The sequence below is a fragment of the Scyliorhinus torazame genome, chromosome 20 (genome assembly GCF_047496885.1).
Source record: "Scyliorhinus torazame isolate Kashiwa2021f chromosome 20, sScyTor2.1, whole genome shotgun sequence".
Taxonomy (NCBI): Eukaryota; Metazoa; Chordata; class Chondrichthyes; order Carcharhiniformes; family Scyliorhinidae; genus Scyliorhinus; species Scyliorhinus torazame.
In genome coordinates this window covers 7,576,663-7,596,232 of record NC_092726.1, presented here as the reverse complement: position 1 = coordinate 7,596,232, position 19,570 = coordinate 7,576,663, and the positions used below count along the sequence as shown (strand labels likewise).

Sequence of the window (19,570 nt, the reverse complement as noted above, 5' to 3'; positions counted from 1 at the left end):
CCCCACAATCTATGCTCTCTCCATCTCTCCAGAATCTCCGCTCTCTCCGTCTCCCCACAATCTCCGCTCTCTCCGTCTCTCCAGAATCTCCGCTCTCACCACAATTTCCACTCTCTCCGTCTCTCCACAATCTCCGCTCTCTCCGTCTCCCCACAATCTCCGCTCTCTCCGTCTCCCCACAATCTCCGCTCTCTCCGTCTCTCCACAATCTCCGCTCTCTCCGTCTCTCCACAATCTCCGTCTCTCCACAATCTCCACTCTCTCTGTTTCCCCACAATCTCCGCTCTCTCCGTCTCCCCACAATCTCCGCTCTCTCTCCGTCTCCCCACAATCTCCGCTCTCTCTCCGTCTCCCCACAATCTCCGCTCCCTCCGTCTCCCCACAATCTCCGCTCTCTCCGTCTCCCCCTAATCTCCGCTCTCTCCATCTCCCCCTAATCTCCGCTCTCTCCATCTCCCCCTAATCTCCGCTCTCTCCGTCTCCCCACAATCTCCGCTCTCTCTCCGTCTCCCCACAATCTCCGCTCTCTCTGTCTCACCCTAATCTCCGCTCTCTCCATCTCCCCCTAATCTCTGCTCTCTCTGTCTTGTTGCGTTGGGTGCTCTGGATCCGTGGAACACATACAGGTCACCAACACTTGAAATAGTGCAACACTATTTTATTGAATCATTAACTGTTTAACATACTCTCACTGTGGGTTAACACGATATTAGATTGAACTAAATACCTTTGCCTTGTCCTAACCAGTCTATGCACTCAGCACATGGTGAATGTCTGTGCTGCAGGCTGTGAGCTCTGTCCTACTAGGAAGCTGCAGCTCGAATGAGCGGGAACGCTGATGTCCCCTGTCTTTATCGTGCGTGTGCTCTCACTGGTGATTGGCTGCGGTGTTGTGTATGTTGATTGGTCCCACTGTGTGTCCATCAGTGTGTGTTTGGGAAACTGTTGTGCGGCCAAACGGATGTTAGTTTCAGAAGTGCAAACTTGCACACTCCGAGTGCAGAAATGAATTGAATCAGAGGCTGATATGAGAGGATGTGATAAGCCAGCACAAATTTATTCGCCATATTTATGAATGTAATTATAACTTCAATGCTGAGGTTGCAAACATGGAGTTACAAAACGGACAACACTCAGGAAGCCTCGAGTGCAAACACGGACCCACAGCAAGAAATGGTGCAGCTGACGCATCGGGAGTGCAGGCAGGAAAATACAGACAATGTCAGGGAATGAAAATAAATAACACCGAATATTTGAGAAATATCTTTGGCCTCCACCTGACAAGTTGGTGTGCCTCGGTGAGCTCGGAGCCATCCATAGATTTCACCGTGGTCATTGATTTGGAGGGTTGGGGGGGTGGGATGTGCTTTTCTGTCGGACGCTGCGAAACGTTAGCAAGCAGCAGACCCTTGCATTGATCAAGCGCCTGACTGTGTCTTGTTCAAAAGCCCAAGGTGCTTCGTGCTTGATGGGTCGTGTCTGAAACACAGCGGGCGGTTGTCGGGTTGGCCACTCTTGGCACAGTATGATCCCACAAACAGCCGCAAGCTGATTGGACGAGGGCGGGTGGGTGGGGTTCACAGTATTTCTTTTTCAATTTTTCCAATTACGGGGGGCAATTTAGCGAGGCCAGTCCACCGACCCCGCATGTCTCTTTTGGGTTGTGGGAGGGGGGGTGCGAGGCTCAGGAGGGTGTGCAGCCGGTTTGAATGGAAAGCCACCTGTACTTGCCAAGGGTCGCGTTGTGAGGAGAGGTCACACAAACTCACCTTCTATTTTCTGCAGTGCCATTTGCTCGAAGTTCTCCGGTAACGGGGGCAGCGATTGGGTGGAGGGGGTGGGAAACTGCCTCTGCTGGTCGGGGAGTCGAGGACGAGAGGTTGTCGTCGAAAGATTTGACTTTTGAGAGTGAAATTAGGAAGGACTTTTTTGTCAAAGATTTGGAACTTGCCAGATCAGGTGCAAACTATAAATGGGAGATGCGGAGATTTCCAACATGACCCCAAGGTATAAATGGATTTCACGGGAAGGCCGGGATATGGAGTGAGATCACAGATCAGGCATCAAGTCACTCAATAGCAGAACAAACTCAAAAGGTCGACTATATTTTAGCACTTTTCTTCCCCGTTTAACCGTCACTTCTCTCTCTGTCTTGCACCTTGTGGCCCGCAGTTTGCAGACAAGGGGAATTACTCACGGCAGGAAGTCTTACACCAGGTTAAAGTCCAACAGGTTTGTTTGGAATCACTAGCTATTAGAGTGGAGCTCCTTCATCAGGCGACTCGATCTGAAAGCTTGTGATTCCAAAACAAACCTGTTGGACTTTAACCTGGTGTTGTAAGACTTCTTACTGTGCCCACCTCAGTCCCAACGCCGGCATCTCCGCATCATGGCAGGGTGGTTAGAGGGCAAGGGCGAGGACCCATTAACACTCCTGGATATCCCCAACGCTCCCGTCAATGACCAGACCCTTGTGAAGCAAGATCCCCAAGAGGCTGCATCTCTGCCACGACTTTGTAAGGTGACCCTTCTAAATGTCCCCAGCTGCCTGGTGATGAACCCCATTCGCACAGCCCCAGCGGAAAGCTCACACCTCACCCACCTCTCGGCCTGGGCGATGGGGGATAATCCGAAGAAAAGCGTTGATATGATGTCTTTGCTGTGGTGTTGGAAGAACATCGTGCTCGGGTTAGAATGAGCTCGATAGATAGAGTCGTAGATGTTAGCAGCATGGAAACAGGCCCTTCGGCCCAGCTTGTCCATGCCACCCGGTTTCTATCACAGAGCGAGTCCCACTTGCCCACATTTGGCCCATATCCCTCTACACCCACCCTGCCCATGTAACTGTCTAACTGTTTTTTAGACCATAAGATATCGGAGCAGAATTAGGCCACTCGGCCCATCGAGTCTGCTCCGCCATTCAATCATGGCTGATATTTTTCTCATCCCCATTCTCCTGCCTTCTCCCCATAACCCCTGATCCCCTTATTGATCTAGAACCTATCTATCTCTGTCTTAAAGACACTCAGTGAATTGGCCTCCACAGCCTTCTGCAACAAAGTGTTTTGCAACAGGACAAAGGACAAAATTGTACCCGCCTCTACCACAGCCTCTGGCAGCTCATTCCAGATGCTCACTGCCCTCTGTGTGAAGGATTTCCCCTCTGGTCTCTTTTGTATCTCTCCCCTCTTGCCTTAAACCTATGCCCTCTAGTTCTGGACTCCTACCTTTGGGAAAAGATGTTGATTATCTACCTTATCGATGCTCCTCATTATTTTACAGACCTCTGTAAGATCACCCCTCAGCCTCCTAAGCTCCAGGGAAAAAAGTCCCAGTCTATCCAGCCTCTCCTTATAACTCAGCCCATCAAGTCCTGGTAGCACCTCGTAAATCTCTTCACTCTTTTTAGTTTAACAATCTCCTTCCGATAATAAGTGCGTACAACTTTTATTTTCTTCAGTGACTAGTTTGTTCTCGCCGTCTGTGAACTCTTGGCTGCAGAGATGATTGCAACCGCCACCTATCCTCTCCTGCGGTTCTCCCCAACTGTGGTGATACATTTATAGACGCTGCACTGTTCTGGTGGTGCACTGACGATCACCGAGACGTCAATCACTAAGATATGGGCCTGTCCAGATTCACATGGACAATCCCTCTTTGAGGATGGTAGTCCCCGCTGTTTCTTTGCCTTCCCTATCACCTGAATTACATCTGGATTGGACCCATATGGTGGAAAGAAGAGGTGTAAAATGTTGGGTGTGTCATTGGAAACGAAGAACGGTTTTGTTGTGAAGGGTGACCTTGGCTGTTCCTGTACATCAAGGTGCTGGAGATGGGATTGCAACCTCCAGCTGCAAAGCCAATGTAACTGGGCCACACCAGCCTTCTTCTCACCGAGTCAGGGATCGTTAGGGGTTTGGACACACGCCTGGCGAGAGTTGACACCTTTTCGGGGCGGCGAATTCCTGTGATCTGGAATCCTCTGTCTGACGGGGTATTCCATGGAGATTCCCTCGTCGTTTTCCCAGGGGGAATTGGATAATGTCACGTTCTTGATCAGGGGAAACTGGGCAATTTGAGCTCTTGGGCTCTCTCTCACCTGGACCCATCCAGCCATCATGTGCCTCCTTCCATGCCTGACATTGGATCAAGGCAGTGAGCAGAGAGGGACGATTTCTATCCGTTAGCATGAACAAAGCCGCTTCTCTTCCCCCCCCCCAAGATAAAAAGACAATGTTCTATCAGAGTGTGCTACCCAGCCCCTGATGAAAGCTTGCCATGTCTTGGCGAATGGGGGAATGTGAGTGATAACGGGTGTGACTGTATCTCCTTGGATTGTGGGATTAAATCACCTGCCCACCTGATGGGGAGGAACGGACTCCCCAAAGAGCTTCCTCTGAATAGTGCTGACCCCAATACCAGGTCCGACATGCTGCTGGGGACGGAGTGCTTCACCCCCTCTCCGCAACATCCCCCCTGTGCCCGCTGTTCAAGCACAGGCATTCATTCATCAGTTCCTAATCCATCTGCCCACGGCCGGCTCCGGACTAACATCTCCCATCTGCTCCGGACAGAAGGCTAACGTTACCTGGTGGAAAAGCTGGGAGAGGGGTTGGTTTGCGGCATTTGGAAATGTGGCCTTTGCTCTTTGAGGGGGACTGGACTCAAGCTGACTTGTATTTGGCTGGTGTTCCCTCAGAGGGGGGGTGGGTGGGGGGGGGGGCGGGTGGAGAAAGCTGATGCTCTGACTCGTGGTCACTCTCTTAGAGAGCTAGCTGCGCCTCGACGCCCATCACGTGGTCGGATTTGGCACTTGCTCGCTGTAAGCTGCTATGATATGGACAGTTACCAGTTTGAGGGATGACACTGGGGACACCTTGGGTTCTGCAGACAGGCCCAGGCCCCCTTCCCGCCCGCCGCCGTCACTCATCCTCGCCTGACCCCAGCTTCGGGCCGGGGCGGCCGGCTGCCTCGTTGCCGCCCAGGTTCTGAAGGAAGGCGTGCAGTTTGTGGTGCTGGCTGGGCGAGCGGCTGTCGGAGCTGGCCCTGGGCGGCCAGGGCAAACAGTGATCGCTCTGCAGCAGGTGGACGAAGCTGGAGAAGTGGGTGCCCAAGCCCACCATCATATTCTCTCGGATGCTGTTCACTGTCTCCTCGTCACACCCCAGAAGACTCCTGAGCAGCTTGTTGTAATACCTGGAGGTAAGACAGGATTTGCAGAGACAAGTGTCATTGGAGCTCACCTTGACATGGCAATTCAAAACCAACAATTATCACCGAGGACCCTCAATGAAGGCATATCGTTCAGCGTTGACCAATGTTTATTGGCGGGTATGGAAGGGAAGTTCACGTGACGATTAGTTGGCTGCTTAGAGAATCCATTAATATTAGTTGCTATGGGGCAGCACGGTGGCGCAGTGGGTTAGCTCCGCTGCCTCACAGCGCCGAGGTCCCAGGTTCGATCCCGGCTCTGGGTCACTGTCCGTGTGGAGTTTGCATGGGTCATCACAGAATCATAGAATTTACGGTGCAGAAGGAGGCCATTCGGCCCATCGAGTCTGCACCGGCTCTTGGAAAGGGCACTCTACCCAAGCCCCACACCTCCACCCTATCCCCATAACCCAGTAACCACACCCAACACTAAGGGCAATTTTGGACACGAAGGGGCAATTTAGCAGCACGGCCAATCCACCTAACCTGCACGTCTCTGGACTGCGGGAGGAAACCGGAGCACCCGGAGACACCCACGCACACACGGGGAGAACGTGCAGACTCCGCACAGACAGTGACCCAAGCCGGGAATCGAACTCGGGACCCTGGAGCTGTGAAGCACTTGTGCTATCCACAAGGCTACCGTGCTGCCCTATTAAAAAATATTGAGTGTCTGGAGGATCATCACTGGAACTCCGACATGAATCAGCCAATGGTCATGATGATTTAATTTGGCCTTGCGATGCACGGAAGACTTGCAGAGGCGCTTCAATTAAAGTGGGACAGATATTTCGAGGTGTCATGCCTCACAGCAAAGGAACAAGGGATAATCGTCACCATGCTGACGATCTATTGATAATGGGGTTATTGATCGATCTCGATTGATTAGTCTACATCAAAGCTAGACCCCTTGTGGTGGGAGCCCTGGGAACCACCGGCCCAACGTCACTCGTCCCCCCCGTCCCCCCCCGCGAGTTACCACAACTCATTTCCCAAATCACCCACACACACACACTGGATCCCGAATGTTGGAAGAGGTTTATCCATGGATGGTATTTGCAACACCGTACCTGTTTTTGAAGTAGGCAGGGAGCTGAATGACCTCTGTTATAGCGGCAGTGTTGTGTCTCGCCATGGTGCAGATGTTCAGTTTCCTGTAACACTCCTCCTGGATGTCCGCGATCATCTTTTGAAAAGCAGAGCACCGGCGGATGGTGAAGAAAGCTTTGGAAGTGATCCCGTTAACGATGCACTTCAAACTGTCCTTGACGAAGGCTTTTCCCTGTAGTGTGGAAATACTCGTCAGTCCGGAAACATGGTCTGTGCGTCTACTGTGTATTGGAAACAACCGCAAAAAAAGATCTTGCCCGAGAGCGTTCAAATCAAAAGCTTCAGCAATGTCAATGTCCCAGGTTCCTCCCTTCCTTGACCTCAACCAGTCTCAAGGCAAAGATAGATAGATTTTTGAGCAATAAGGAATTAAGGTGAGTGGGCGAGTAAGTGGAGCTGAGTTCACAAAAGATCAGCCATGATCTCATTGAATGGTGGAGCAGGCTCGATGGCCTACTCCTGCTCCTACCTCTTATATTCTTATGCTGACCATCCCTTTGACAGACCTGGTAGTCAGTACGGTTTACCTTCAAACTTCTTATCACTAATTTCAAAGACTTCGGGAGGGGCACCGACTATTCTGCTTCTAGTTTTCTTGGAGGCTTATGGTCATCTGGCTGTTGCATCACTCCATTAATGTCATGATTAGCACTGTTGCTCCACAGCGCCAGGGTCCCAGGTTCGATTCCCGGCTTGGGTCGCTGTCTGTGCGGAGCCTGCACGTCCTCCCCGTGTGTGCGTGGGTTTCCTCCGGGTGCTCCGGTTTCCTCCCACAGTCCAAAGATGTGCAGGTTAGGTGGACTGGCCAATGATAAATTGCCCTTAGTGTCTAATAAGGTTAGGTGGGGCTACTGTGTTACGAGGATGGGGTGGTGGCGTGGGCTTAAGTAGGGTGCTCTTTCCAAGGGCCGGTGCAGACTCAATGGGCCGAATGGCCTCTTTTTGCACTGTAAATTCTGTGATTCTATCATCATGGTCTCGTTCACAAAACCATTGCTCTCCTTGTACATTTTTGACATCTTCTCCCTGCTTGTCCTGCCACGAGTTAATGCTAACCTGAGAAAAGTAGACACACTGATAGATACAAGTGCAGGACAGAGCAGACAGAAGTCCATATTTAGGTGGCTCTTTCTCTCGGTCCCACCTTGACCTTGAGCTTCCTGGATGCAGTTTTGGTTCCCTTCCATGCTGCTGGTTTTCCATCGTTCACCACGGGCTGAAGGTTGACAGGCGAGGCAGCGCAGTCAGTTGTCCACGGGGCCTGGTCGAACAATCTGGGGAAGTGAGTTCAAATCTGACCATGGAGGCCGGTTAGAATTTAAATTCAATTAATAAATCTGGAATGTCTAGCTGAGTCTCGGTAACGGTAACGCTTTGTTGCAAACAAAAAAAATCTGGTTCACTCACGTCCTTCAGGGAGGGAAATCTGCCCTCCTTACCCGGTCTGGCCTACACGTGACTCCAGACCCACAGCAACGTGGGTGACTCTGAACCCCCCCCCCCACTCTGAAACGGCCGAGCGAGGCACACAGGTGTCGGGGAAACCATGACGATGGACGTCAGCATTTGGATGAGGAGGCCCGCTGCCTTCTCAATGGACAGCAGATATTGACTTTTGCCAATGTCTCCATCCCATGAATAAAAAATGAAAACGGTCAGCGTCCCGATGAATCTCTAAGGTCTCAATGGAAAGATCTTTGAGTGCTTCAATGTCTTTCTCCAAAGGCTACTCCCAAGATCAGAGAATGCTTGGGGAAGTGTTACCCTAATCTCCTCCAGATCCGCCCTCTGGCTCATTGTTGCATGCGGGTGCTTAAGATTCCATTACATTAACTACCAATCTTGTGACTACTTAGCAATTAGCCTGCATGTTAGAGAGTCATAGATGTTAGCAGCATGGAAACAGGCCCTTCGGCCCAGCTGGTCCATGCCGCCCCGTTTCTATCACTGAGCTAGTCCCACTTGCCTGCATTTATCCCTCTAGACCTACCCTGCCCATGTAACTGTCTAACTGCTTTTTAAAGGACAAAATTGAACTCGCCTCTACCACTGCCTCTGGCAGCTCGTTCCAAATGCTCACCACCCTCTGTGTGAAGAAATTTCCCCTCTGGCTACTCAACTGGTTTCTACTTTCTCCCATTCTCAGCTGACTAACTTTCAGCCAAGGTGTGCCTCAGAACCTCGATCTTCAGATCACTCGCCATTCACTGGAGCATTCCTCGCCTTGTTGTCTACGCAAGGTGACTCCGAGTACCTGAGGCTTCACCCTGGCAAAGGTGCTGTGCGTGATTGTGTTTTTCCCTCCAGGCACCCTGCAGAACACCTCGAGGTCGCTCAGAGGACTGACAAAATGCCACCTGCTTGAGCTGGGAGGGGCTGCCGATGAAACCCGCGTGGGCTCCAGGTGAAATCCTGTGTTGAGTTTTGAGATGGTCAGCAGAAGGTTTTGATGAAGAAAATACTTTTTCTCCAGGCAGGCGGGGGTTGCTGTGATCTGGGTGGCATGGCTCGCGGGAACCTTCTCGCGGGAATTCGACACGTAGGAGGAAACACCCGCAGAGCTATGGGGCAAGAGCAAGCAAGTGGGGCAAGCTGGGCAAAAAGGGGCACAGAGGGGCCGAATGGCCCTTTATTTCTGTTGTGTGTTTCTGTTCAATTTAGTTTGGGGGGTTGAATGTTGAAAACGTGGATAAGAATGTTGGGACATAAGAAGTAGCAGCAACAATAGACTGTGTGGCCTGTCAAGCATGGTCTGCCGTTCAACATGATCTTGCCGAATGCGAAGCTTCAGGTTTACCCTCTCTCCCACTCTCCATCTCCCTTGAGAGCCCGTGAAATTGTCGACCTCCCGATCCAACGATGGAGCACCCACAGCTGGTTTTCGCCACCGTCTTGCGAATTCCACACCCGGGACCTTCAAGCGGCTATTGGATAGGGACAGGATTGCGGTAGAATGATGGGGTGTAGATTAATTTGTTCTGAATCTAGGACAAAATCTCGGCACAGCATCGTGGGCCGAAGGGCCTGTTCTGTGCTGTATTTTCTATGTTCTATGTTACGATGAGGTTCGGCGCGAGAGAAAAGCGTTTCTGACTGTGCAGAGGCCGGGGGGGGGGGGGGGGGGTCACCCAATATTCAGCAGTCACCAATAAATCCAACTGGGAAGTTGTGGAAAGTCCCCTCTGCCCAGAGAGAGTGCGGTGAGGATGTGGAACTCGCCCCCACGGCGAGTGGGCGGGGTGATGAGTGCGGATGTATTTAAGGGGAAGTTGGAACGGAAGGTTCGGTGTATGGGCTGAGATAAGGGAGACTGGGAAGAGGCTAAAACAAAAGCATTGATATAAAGGCCAACTATTCAGGCCAAGTGGTTTTCTTTGTGTGCTACAAGTACGATGCAATTTGATGTAATACGATGTAAGACATCATTGAAACAGCGTCAGTTTCGTATCCAGGCGCATCAGCAGGTCTACAACATTAGGATCCCAGACCAGACCCTAACAGTTGCTCGGGTACCGGACAAAAACCCCAATGTTTTATTTTAATTTGGAAGACTGTCAGGAAAGGATGCTTTGCATCAGGAGTGATTCCATGCACAAATAGGGACATGGTGCATTAAAACAAAGTTTATTACTAACACAGTATTAAACTAACCTTAACATTGCACAAGAAGTAGCTTATAATGACAAGTTAAACAAAACTTAGCAATAAAACAAAACACTTTAACTCCTAACTGCTAGCTTTTTATCTCCAATCAGGCAAAACTCATCTCAGGTCAAAATCCATTTTAAATACAGTGAGCAAACACAGGAATACTTGATGCCTTGGAGAAACCGCTTTGAGAGAGATCATTCAGGAAACAGCCTGTAGATTCTTGCCTGTGTCAAACTACTGTTTAACCTGCCAGCATTTGGCACAAATCTCCTGTTCTGTTCACAGCAAAATCTAAACTGAAACTCAACACCTGGCTGCTTCAGCCCCGGGCTTCTCCCATTAACCTCATCATCTCTATCCCACTAATTGGGTGATGATTATCTTACTAAATCTAACCACAACCCCTTAATTATCTGAACCCCAGTGAACCTTCTTTATATAAAACAAAATTCCATTCGCCCTATTCAGGTAATTACTTTCCATGGTTGGAATGAATGGTGATCTCATGTTTACAATGCTTTAGTTATCCCTTCTGGAGCCACAGTGTCTGCCTGTCTTTTAAACCAGAATGTTTTAACACCCTGATTGCAGTAGATACATACACATACTAATGAGGCTTTTAACCATTGCGGCAGCAAATACATATACTACAATATCTATCTGAAATCCCTGCATTCATCATGACACCTGGGATGTTTACTCTTTAACCAACATCAAGGCTTAATATGAAAATGAAGAAGGCATCACAAAGACCAAAGAATTCTTGGCAAGACCATTGCATCCAACATGATGTTCTAGTGGTCTAGCAGGGATCATTGGTCAGGGTAACAATCTTATTTCATACTTTGCAGTTTCGAGTCACGCTGTAATTTTTGACTTGAGGTTTCGCCCATGTTTCCCTTCCTGCTATGGTTAGGAGATCTAACTAAACTCAGAAACATTTGCAGGTCAATCGGTCGTGATCTTCAACAAGTGCAGTCCTGGCCATCACCACTGCCCACATCGTGACTCGCTGGTCAGACAATGAAATGAAAATGAAAATGAAAATCGCTTATTGTCACAAGTCGGCTTCAAATGAAGTGACGGTGAAAAGCCCCTAGTCGCCCCATTCCGGCACCTGTTCGGGGAGGCTGGCACGGGAATTGAACCGTGCTGCTGGCCTGCCTGGGTCTGCTTTCAAAGCCAGCGATTTAGCCCTGTGCTAAACCAGCCCCTCTGAAAACTGTACATTTAATTACCCAGCAGCACAAACCATTAAAAGGTAAAGCTAACTAACTGTTCTGGGACAGACTGCGTTTGATCAGACAGGCTCCAAAAGACTGGCATTAGAGCGAAGCTGTGCAAGGGCAGTCTCCTCCTCGTCATCTTATTTTCCTTCACCTTTGGTGGCACGTTGAATCAGAAGGCGGACTGTTTCCAGAGCATTGCCAGTGTCCTTGCCTGGGCTACGCAGGTCCAGGCCAGCCCAGCCCAGCAAGGTGTAACCATTCCAGTGACCTCATTTCAAAGGCATCTCACTGGCTGGAGGACACCTGGTGGTCACCAGAGGTATTACATGAAAGAGTCTCCCTTTCTTGACGTTTCTCCGATTGCTCCTCTCCCTGGTTACAATAGCCACCTCGGCTACTGGCCTTCAGAAATGGCTTGGTTTCCTGACAGAGGTCCAAGGTGCAAGGGATCTCGGACACAATCCTGAGACACCCTATCACCCCAGCAGTTTCATTTACACAACAGGAATTGGTTGGAGCTGAACAGAGTTCATTAAAAGGATAGCACAGAGACTAGCATTGTAGCTTCACAGCGCCAGGTTCGATTCCCGGCTTGGGTCACTGTCTGTGCGGAGTCTGCACGTCCTCCCCGTGTCTGCGTGGGTTTCCTCCGGGTGCTCCGGTTTCCTCCCACAGTCCAAAGATGTGCGGGTTAGGTGGACTGGCGATCCTAAATTACCCTTAGTGTCCAAAGAGGTTAGGAGGGGTTATTGGGTTACGGGCATCGGGTGGAAGTGAGGGCTTAAGTGGGTCGGTGCAGACTCGATGGGCTGAATGGCCTTTTTCTGCACTGTGTTCTCTATGTAAACTTCCCTCTAACTTACGTTTGGGTGCGAAAGCACTGTTGACAGAAGGAAGGATGGGGCTTTGCGCTCACAGCCTGGGAGCTCAGCGGAGAGGAGAATCAAGGAGCCAACATCAGACTCCCAATGGAACCCACTGAAATCTTCCTCCCATTGGTGAGTTGCAAGTCCCACATGATGGATCTTCCTGTCTGCACTCGACCCAGAGATGCGCAAATGGCTCGGGTATGAAAGCAAGAAGGACTTGCAATTTTCTTTTGTAATTTTGTGGGATGAGGGAGCCTCTGGCTGGGTCAGCATTTGTTTGTAGCACAACCTGAATTGCACCTTAACTGAGCGGCGGGACAGATTGCTGTCCATTGTGTCAGGGGAGTGTCCCTTTAAGAAATGTGTGTGCTCATCAAATGGCTTCAGTGATGTCATTGTGTGGGTGGAGCTGGGCTGTGGCTCTGGGTTTTAGTTTCGGTTTACACAGTTGGAAGCTGGATTCTGGCAAAGAAGGTTTCTCTTCTCTCTCTCTCTCTCTGTATGTTAAAAGATGTCCAGAACACTTGATAATTTAAAAGTGATAACTGTTTTCTGGAAAGAACTGAAACCTACTGTTTTGGGTAAAAGGGTTTTCCTGGTTTAGTGGATGTTGTTATCAAATTGAAACAGTTGAAAGGGAAGTTATTAAGATTTATATATACACAGAGAACTGTAGCTGTGTGGGGTATTTATGTTAGTAGTTGATAAGCTTACTGTGTGTGTTTATAGAAGTGTTAATTGAATTTGTAGAGAATAAACTTTGTTTTTGATTAGAACTGCTTAAGCCCTCTGTTGACTAACCGCTGAAAGGCATCCCCGTGTGCTCCCCGTAACCAAAACTATAAACCGTTGTGGGTCAGGTGAACTACATGATATACTTTGGTGTTCTCTAAACCCTGGCCCACAACATTTGCTGTGGGTCTGGAGTCCCGTGTAGGCCAGGCCGGTAAGGACGGCAGATTTCCTCCTCTGAAGGACATGAGTGAACCAGATGGGTTTTTACAACAATCAACAATGGTTTGCTGGCCACCGTAACGGAGACTGACTTTTTATTCCAGGTTTACGAATTGAATGTAAATCCCGCCAGCTGCCGGGGTGGGATTCAAACCTGCATCTGAATTACTCGGCCAGTGACGATCGTGCCCCAGAGAAGCAGCCTCGTCCCCACGTGGGTGAAGCCCCTTACCTGAGTGTCGAACTTTGCAGCACTGTACAGGAAGGACCTGCAGATACCGTACATCCCGTTCGTGTCGCAGGTTGAGTTCTCCAGACACGCAAAGGCCCCGCAGCCCACGTGGAGTGCGTTGTTCAGGCATCGGATGATCTCGGCTGGTGGGGAGAGGAAACTGAAAGTTAACGCGGGGGAAAGGTACCTCAGTCAGGGCAACTAACCCTCCAGCATTCCCCCTGGCGCTCTTCAGGAATTGAGGATGAATCTCCCGAAGGCTGTTGTCAACAACGTCCCCGGGGTGCTCACAGCAGCAGCCGGGAAATTCATCGCCATTCCAGTTCCTGGAATCAGGATAATCTTGGAGCATTGGCAACGATACTCACCAGCAGCAAATGTCTTGAGATTTGATTAGGAATATGGCAACAAAAGATCATAGGATTACGAACTAATGGATCTGTATTGTTGAAATAACCTCTTTCATCTTGCACCACACTGAATGTTTGGCAATATGATAGCAGCTTCAATTCTATTGGCCCAATCCCAATTTTCATAGATTATCATAGAATTTACAGTGCAGAAGGAGGCCATTCGGCCCTTCGAGTCTGCACCGGCTCTTGGAAAGAGCATCCTACCCAAGGTCAACACCTCCACCCTATCCCCATAACCCAGTAACCCCACCCAACACTAAGGGCAATTTTGGACACTAAGGGCAATTTATCATGGCCAATCCACCTAACCGGCACATCTTTGAACTGTGGGAGGAAACCGGAGCACCCGGAGGAAACCCACGCACACACGGGGAGGATGTGCAGACTCCGCACAGACAGTGACCCAAGCCGGGAATCGAACCCGGGACCCTGGAGCTGTGAAGCAATTGTGCTACCGTGCTGCCAAATTTGTTCCAAATTACCTGGGGTGCATCTTTGGACGAAGTCTTTGGAGGAATACGTTACCAGTGTGATGGCTCTGGTGTGGCAGATAGAAATCACACATCACTTGTAGAAAATGTATTTATTTGTGTGTTAATGCTTGTCTGGATGTGAGAATAGAAACACTGTGGGCTGGATCCCCGTTCACGCGAGAATCGTAGCCGGTGCCCAGAGAATCGCTCGCGGAGGCCCAGCTGGAGTAAAACTCCGGAGTAAAACTGCAGCGTTTTTACTGGCGTGGGTACGCAGTCCCATTCTTGGAAAATACAGGTATTTGTGGGGCATCTCTCTTGACAAAAAAATTTTAAAATACTTTTGGAAGTCTTAAAAAAGCTAAGTGCATGTTGCCTCTTTTGAAATCACCCTTTCTTGTGCATGTGTGTGTGTCTTGTCTGTGTGTGTTGTGAATACGTTTGGGTGTTGAGAAATAAACAATTTACAAGAACGCCCTGCTCTTGAGCGTCACGGCACTCGAGGGGTGAAAATACTTCTTCTATTAGCACTGCTGCCTCATGGCGCCGAGGTCCCAGGTCACTGTCCGTGTGGAGCTGGCACACTCTCTCCGTGTTTGCGTGGGTTTCGCCCCCACAACCTAAAGATGTGCCGGGTAGGTGGATTGGCCACGCTAAATTGCCCCTGAATCGGAAAAAATAAATTGGGTACTCTAAATTTAAACAAAAAAGTACTTCTATAAAAGACATCTTGTTGCGGTCATTTGAGAGTTGGAGGGAGGGGGCTGTCCACAGCACTGTAAATATTAGAGAACACACAAGGGGCAAACTGATGGATCATGAATTGTATTTAAGGCGCCTGTCTCATCCTCAAAATACTTGCTGTTCACTCACATTTCCATCGATAGAGCCCTGCGAAGACAGCAAGCAGATTCTTCAACCCTGTCCTATTCCTGGATGGACTTGCATTGAGATAAGACTGTCTAGGACTTCAACCAGACCTCAAATGCTGTACACTCACTCCTGCAATGCAGGAAGTGCGGCAGTCGATTTATACCCAGCAAGTTCCCATGAAGAGTGAATGAGATACATGTGTAACTCAGCTGGGGTTTTTTTCAAGCCATCGCTTGATGGATAAATATTGGCCAGAACACCAGGTGGAAGTCACCTGCTCTCCTTCGAATAGTGCCATGAGTTTGTTTGCAAAATCCGCCCGCCACCCCCCCCCCCCCCCCCCCCACATACATCTCATCTGATCTCAGTCCAACATCTGACTGCTCGGGTAGTACTGCACTCCCTCGGTGTGGCGTTTCAGCTGAGGTTACACATGCAGGCTCCGATTGCTGAACCATCGGTACAGTATTGGGAACTGCACTTTTGGAAGGCAGGTCCCGTGTGAAGGATCGTGTCCAGGGAGAGCTTAAATCGACATTTAAAAATGAATTATTGCGGAAGGAAAAGGATAAAACGGTGAGGTGCCCCTTGGTGCATCAGGCTGCGCTCCGTCCGATAATAGCTGGCGTTCATGCAGAGGGGCTGCTGCAGCTGAAAAGAATGTTTGATGTGGTTTCTCAGACAACTCCACAGCTGTATCTGCGGCAATGGCATTGGAAGCAGCTATTGAGTGTCACAAACAATGCAGCAGTGGAACATGCCTCTTTCGCACAGGGGCTACACTCCAAAATCATTTGGTTCCGGGACTTCTGGCAGATTCCTCGATCCAGACTGAAGATTACCAACACAAAACCCCAACGCAGGACCACCCAAGGTCAGAGCAGATCTGACTCTGTCCCCAGGATTTGGCGAGAGTATGCAGGAATGGGAAACCACAGCAAGATGCCTTCGCTGACACAGTCTTCAGGGAGTCAAGGTCACCTCCAAGGCACAGCCTGAAGTTGTGCTGAATTGAGATGCTGGTCTCTGCCACAATGGCGGCACTTCACATCATGTTCTTTGATCATTTTTTTTTTTGGTCATTAAAATGAAACTTAACAATTCCTTTTACTGGAGGTGTGATTCACCCTGGTTTCCCTTGGCAACTGAGCACACACCACACACACACACGCCCTGGGTACTGCGGATAAGAAGGTTTGAGAACAAAATGCTGCAGTTTGTGTGCCAGCTTTGGCATTGTGCAGACCCCCCCCCCCCCCCCATCCTATCTTCTGCTCCCCACACCCACCCACACAGGGCATGCCTTGACTGAAACCCCATCACCATACTGCCACAGGTAAAAGTTCCTTTTTTTCTCTCCAAAAAAACGTCTAAATAGATACATCCACGGAATGTGCATTCAGAGGATCCAAGTTTCAGCCGGAAAGTAGCCAGTTTGTTTTACCGAAACAGTAACAAATGTGTGTGCAGAATAGCAACACGCATGCCGGGGTGGCAATGCCCCAATCCTGCTGTTTCAAAGCGTGCACACTAACTCGAGAGGCAGGTCGATTTTTAATTCTGGAATTGCAAACTGGAGGAGGGGGAAGTGGGGTTCGAATCCTGGGCAATACACAGACTCACACAGAGATTCAGAAAAGGCACCTTGTATTTACCTGAGTTCTGGCCGGTAAGTCTCGTTCTTCTGGATGCCAGAGAGTCGTTCTTGTCCTCAACAGGTGGAGCTATTTCATCTCCAGCAGACCGGGCTCCCAGCTGTACCGACACCAGCAAGGCAAAGAGAGCGGACTTGTGCAACATCGCTGCAGAGGGGGATCGGGACAAGTGAGCCTCTCTCTGTCTCTATCTCCAGTTTAAGTGTGAATCTAGCTGGATGGATGCATGTGTGTGTGTGTGTGTTTGTGAACTGCAAAGGCACATTTATACAAGTGTTATCTGGGTGGGAAGATCTCGATGGAATCGTAAGCACCCTCCCAGCTGCCAATGACAGGCATCTTGCTGGAGTTGTCCATTCACAATCCGACAGCCGCAATCCACTCGCTCAATAATTGTCCCGAAGTTGGAGACGCAGCGCACGGTGGGGGGGGGGGGGGGGGGGGGTGTTGGAGGAAGGGGATGGGTGACAGGCAAGTTTTCCAGGCCGTTCCTCACCCCCCGTCTGCTTCCCTCCCTCCCAGCCGCAGCAAAGTGACACTCCAGCCCAGATGTTTAATTGCATCCTGTCTGTTTGCGTTTGCAGTTGCGTCTATCTGTGTCCCCAGACAGGGTAGGGGGTGGGATATTTACCCCCTTTTCTTTTTCCTGCAGTGGATGCCCTCAATTGCGGTAGCCCTCAGCCCTCTGTTCAATTCCACCGTGTGTGGGTGCCTGCTTTTGTTCAGGAATAGCTGTACCCTGTTCCCCTGACAATGGTTTTCTGCGCATTACAGAGTGTGGCTGCCTCTGAATGTACCCATTCTGGCACACATTTTTAATCATCCCAATGAAGGGGCAATTTAGCACGGCCAATCCACTTAGCCTGCACATCTTTTTGTGCTGTGGGGGTGAGACCCACGCAGACACGGGGAGAATGTGCAAACTCCACACACGGACAGTGACCCGGGGCTGGGATCGAACCCGGGTCCTCGGCGCCGTGAGGCAGCAGTGCTAACCACTGTACCACCGTGCCGCCCCTCGGTCTGGCGCACACGATCCCAGGTTCGATTCCCAGCTTAGGTCACTGTCTGTGCGGAGTCTGCACGTTCTCCCCGTGTCTGCGTGGGTTTCCTCCGGGTGCTCCGGTTTCCTCCCACAAGTCTCGAAAGACGTGCTGTTGGGTGAATTGGACATTCTGAATTCTCCCTTGGTGTCCCCGAACAGGCGCCGGAGTGTGGCGACTAGGGGATTTTCACAGTAACTTCATTGCAGTGTTAATGTAAGCCTACTTGTGACAACAAAGATTATTATTAAAAAGATTATTATTCAAAAGATTATTATTGAACTACCCTCTGAAGAGACCGAGACAGCCACTCAGTTACGTTAGAGAGAAGAACACCTTTCTTGGGAAACATTCACTCCCTCCACCACCGACGCACGTGGCAGCGTGTGCACCATCGACAAGATGCACTGCAGCAACTCACCAAGGTTCCTCAGGCAGCACCTTCCAAACCGGTGACACCTCACCCCTCGAAGGACAAGGGAATCAGAAACCTGGGAACCCCACCACCTGCAAGTTCCCCTCGCCCCCCCTGACTGGGAAATATATCGGCCGTTCCTTCGCTGTCGCCCAGTCAAAATCCCGGAACTCCCTCCCTAACTGCACTGTGGGTGTACCTACACCACACGGACCAGCCATTCAAGAAAGCGCCACACCACCACCTTCTCAAGGGGCAATTCTGGATGGGCGATTAATGCTGGGCCCGCCACCCCTGCATGAATAAATAACTGATATTTGTACATGGCTGTCCCCAAGCCCTCACAGCCAAACAACAACTTTGAAGTGTTGTAATGTTGAAATTCAGCAGCCAATAATTTCAGTGACCCCCCCCCCCCCCCCCATGTGAGGTCCCCAAAGCAAAACAGATATAGACTGTTGTCTGATTGACAGGCAAAGCTCACCTCACCCTTCCCAGGGGTGGGAGAGGGGGGGGCGGGGGGGCTCAGGGACCTCCAGTCTAAACGCTGGTCTTTAAGTTGACACAGCAGTAAGGGGTGTGAAATGGTGCCACACTGAAACCTCGAGCTGACGGGACACCTTTTTTTTGCTGAAATGGAGAACACTCTTCAAGCTGGTGTCTCCACACCTGCCCGAGGCGGCAGATCGTGCTTCCAGGTGCAAACGTGCCGGCCTGTTTCCATTGGCTGCCTGATGGCCTGGTCAATGTTTCTGTTTGCAGACGGCACGGGACAGGACACCGCACTCCCGTCTCCAACTAACAGAAAAGTCCTCAATGTCACCGATGCTGCTTCTCGGGAACGTGTCATTCCCGAGGATGTGATTCGATTAAGCGGACAGCGGATGCAATAAACCAAATGGCAGCCACCCCATCCAGCACCCGCAGAAACACCGCTGGGGCAACAAGCTTGTCCAGTCGGCGGTTCTCCCCAGCCAGCCTCACACAGAGGAGGCCTGTCTGTCTCTGGTGCTGCCCAGCACCTGCCAAGGGACCAGCTCCTTGGTGGCACGGCGGCACAGTGGTTAGCACAGTTGCTTCACAGCTTCAGGGTCCCGGGTTTGATTCCCGGCTTAGGTCACTGTCTGTGCGGAGTCTGCACGTCCTCCCCGTGTGTGCGTGGGTTTCCTCCGGGTGCTCCGGTTTCCTCCCACGTCCAAAGACGTGCAGGTTAGGTGGATTGGCCAAGATAAATTACCCTTCGTGTCCAAAAAGGGTCAGGTGGGGCTATTGGGTTACGGGGATAGGGTGGAAGCGAGGGCTTAAGTGGGTCGGTGCAGACTCGATGGGCCGAATGGCCTCCTTCTGCACTGTATGTTCTATGTACCCAAGTGTTTGACGAGGTTTCATCGATGTGTGGGTCTAGAGTCACATGTCGGCCAGACCGGATAAGGACGGCAGAT

The 19,570-nt window shown here is 50.5% G+C and overlaps 1 protein-coding gene across 1 annotated transcript; it reads right to left on the bottom strand.

Moving 5' to 3' along the window:
• Nucleotides 1-1,028: 1,028 nt before the first annotated feature.
• On the bottom strand, nucleotides 1,029-17,011 carry LOC140396842 (stanniocalcin-1-like). Its single transcript, XM_072485610.1, has 4 exons — nucleotides 16,671-17,011; nucleotides 13,257-13,399; nucleotides 6,282-6,493; nucleotides 1,029-5,196 (listed from the first exon to the last, which is right to left on the bottom strand). Exons 1-4 carry the CDS (start codon nucleotides 16,813-16,815, stop codon nucleotides 4,923-4,925), a joined length of 774 nt encoding a protein of 257 aa, XP_072341711.1. The 5' UTR covers nucleotides 16,816-17,011; the 3' UTR covers nucleotides 1,029-4,922.
• Between the last annotated feature and the right edge of the window lie 2,559 nt (nucleotides 17,012-19,570).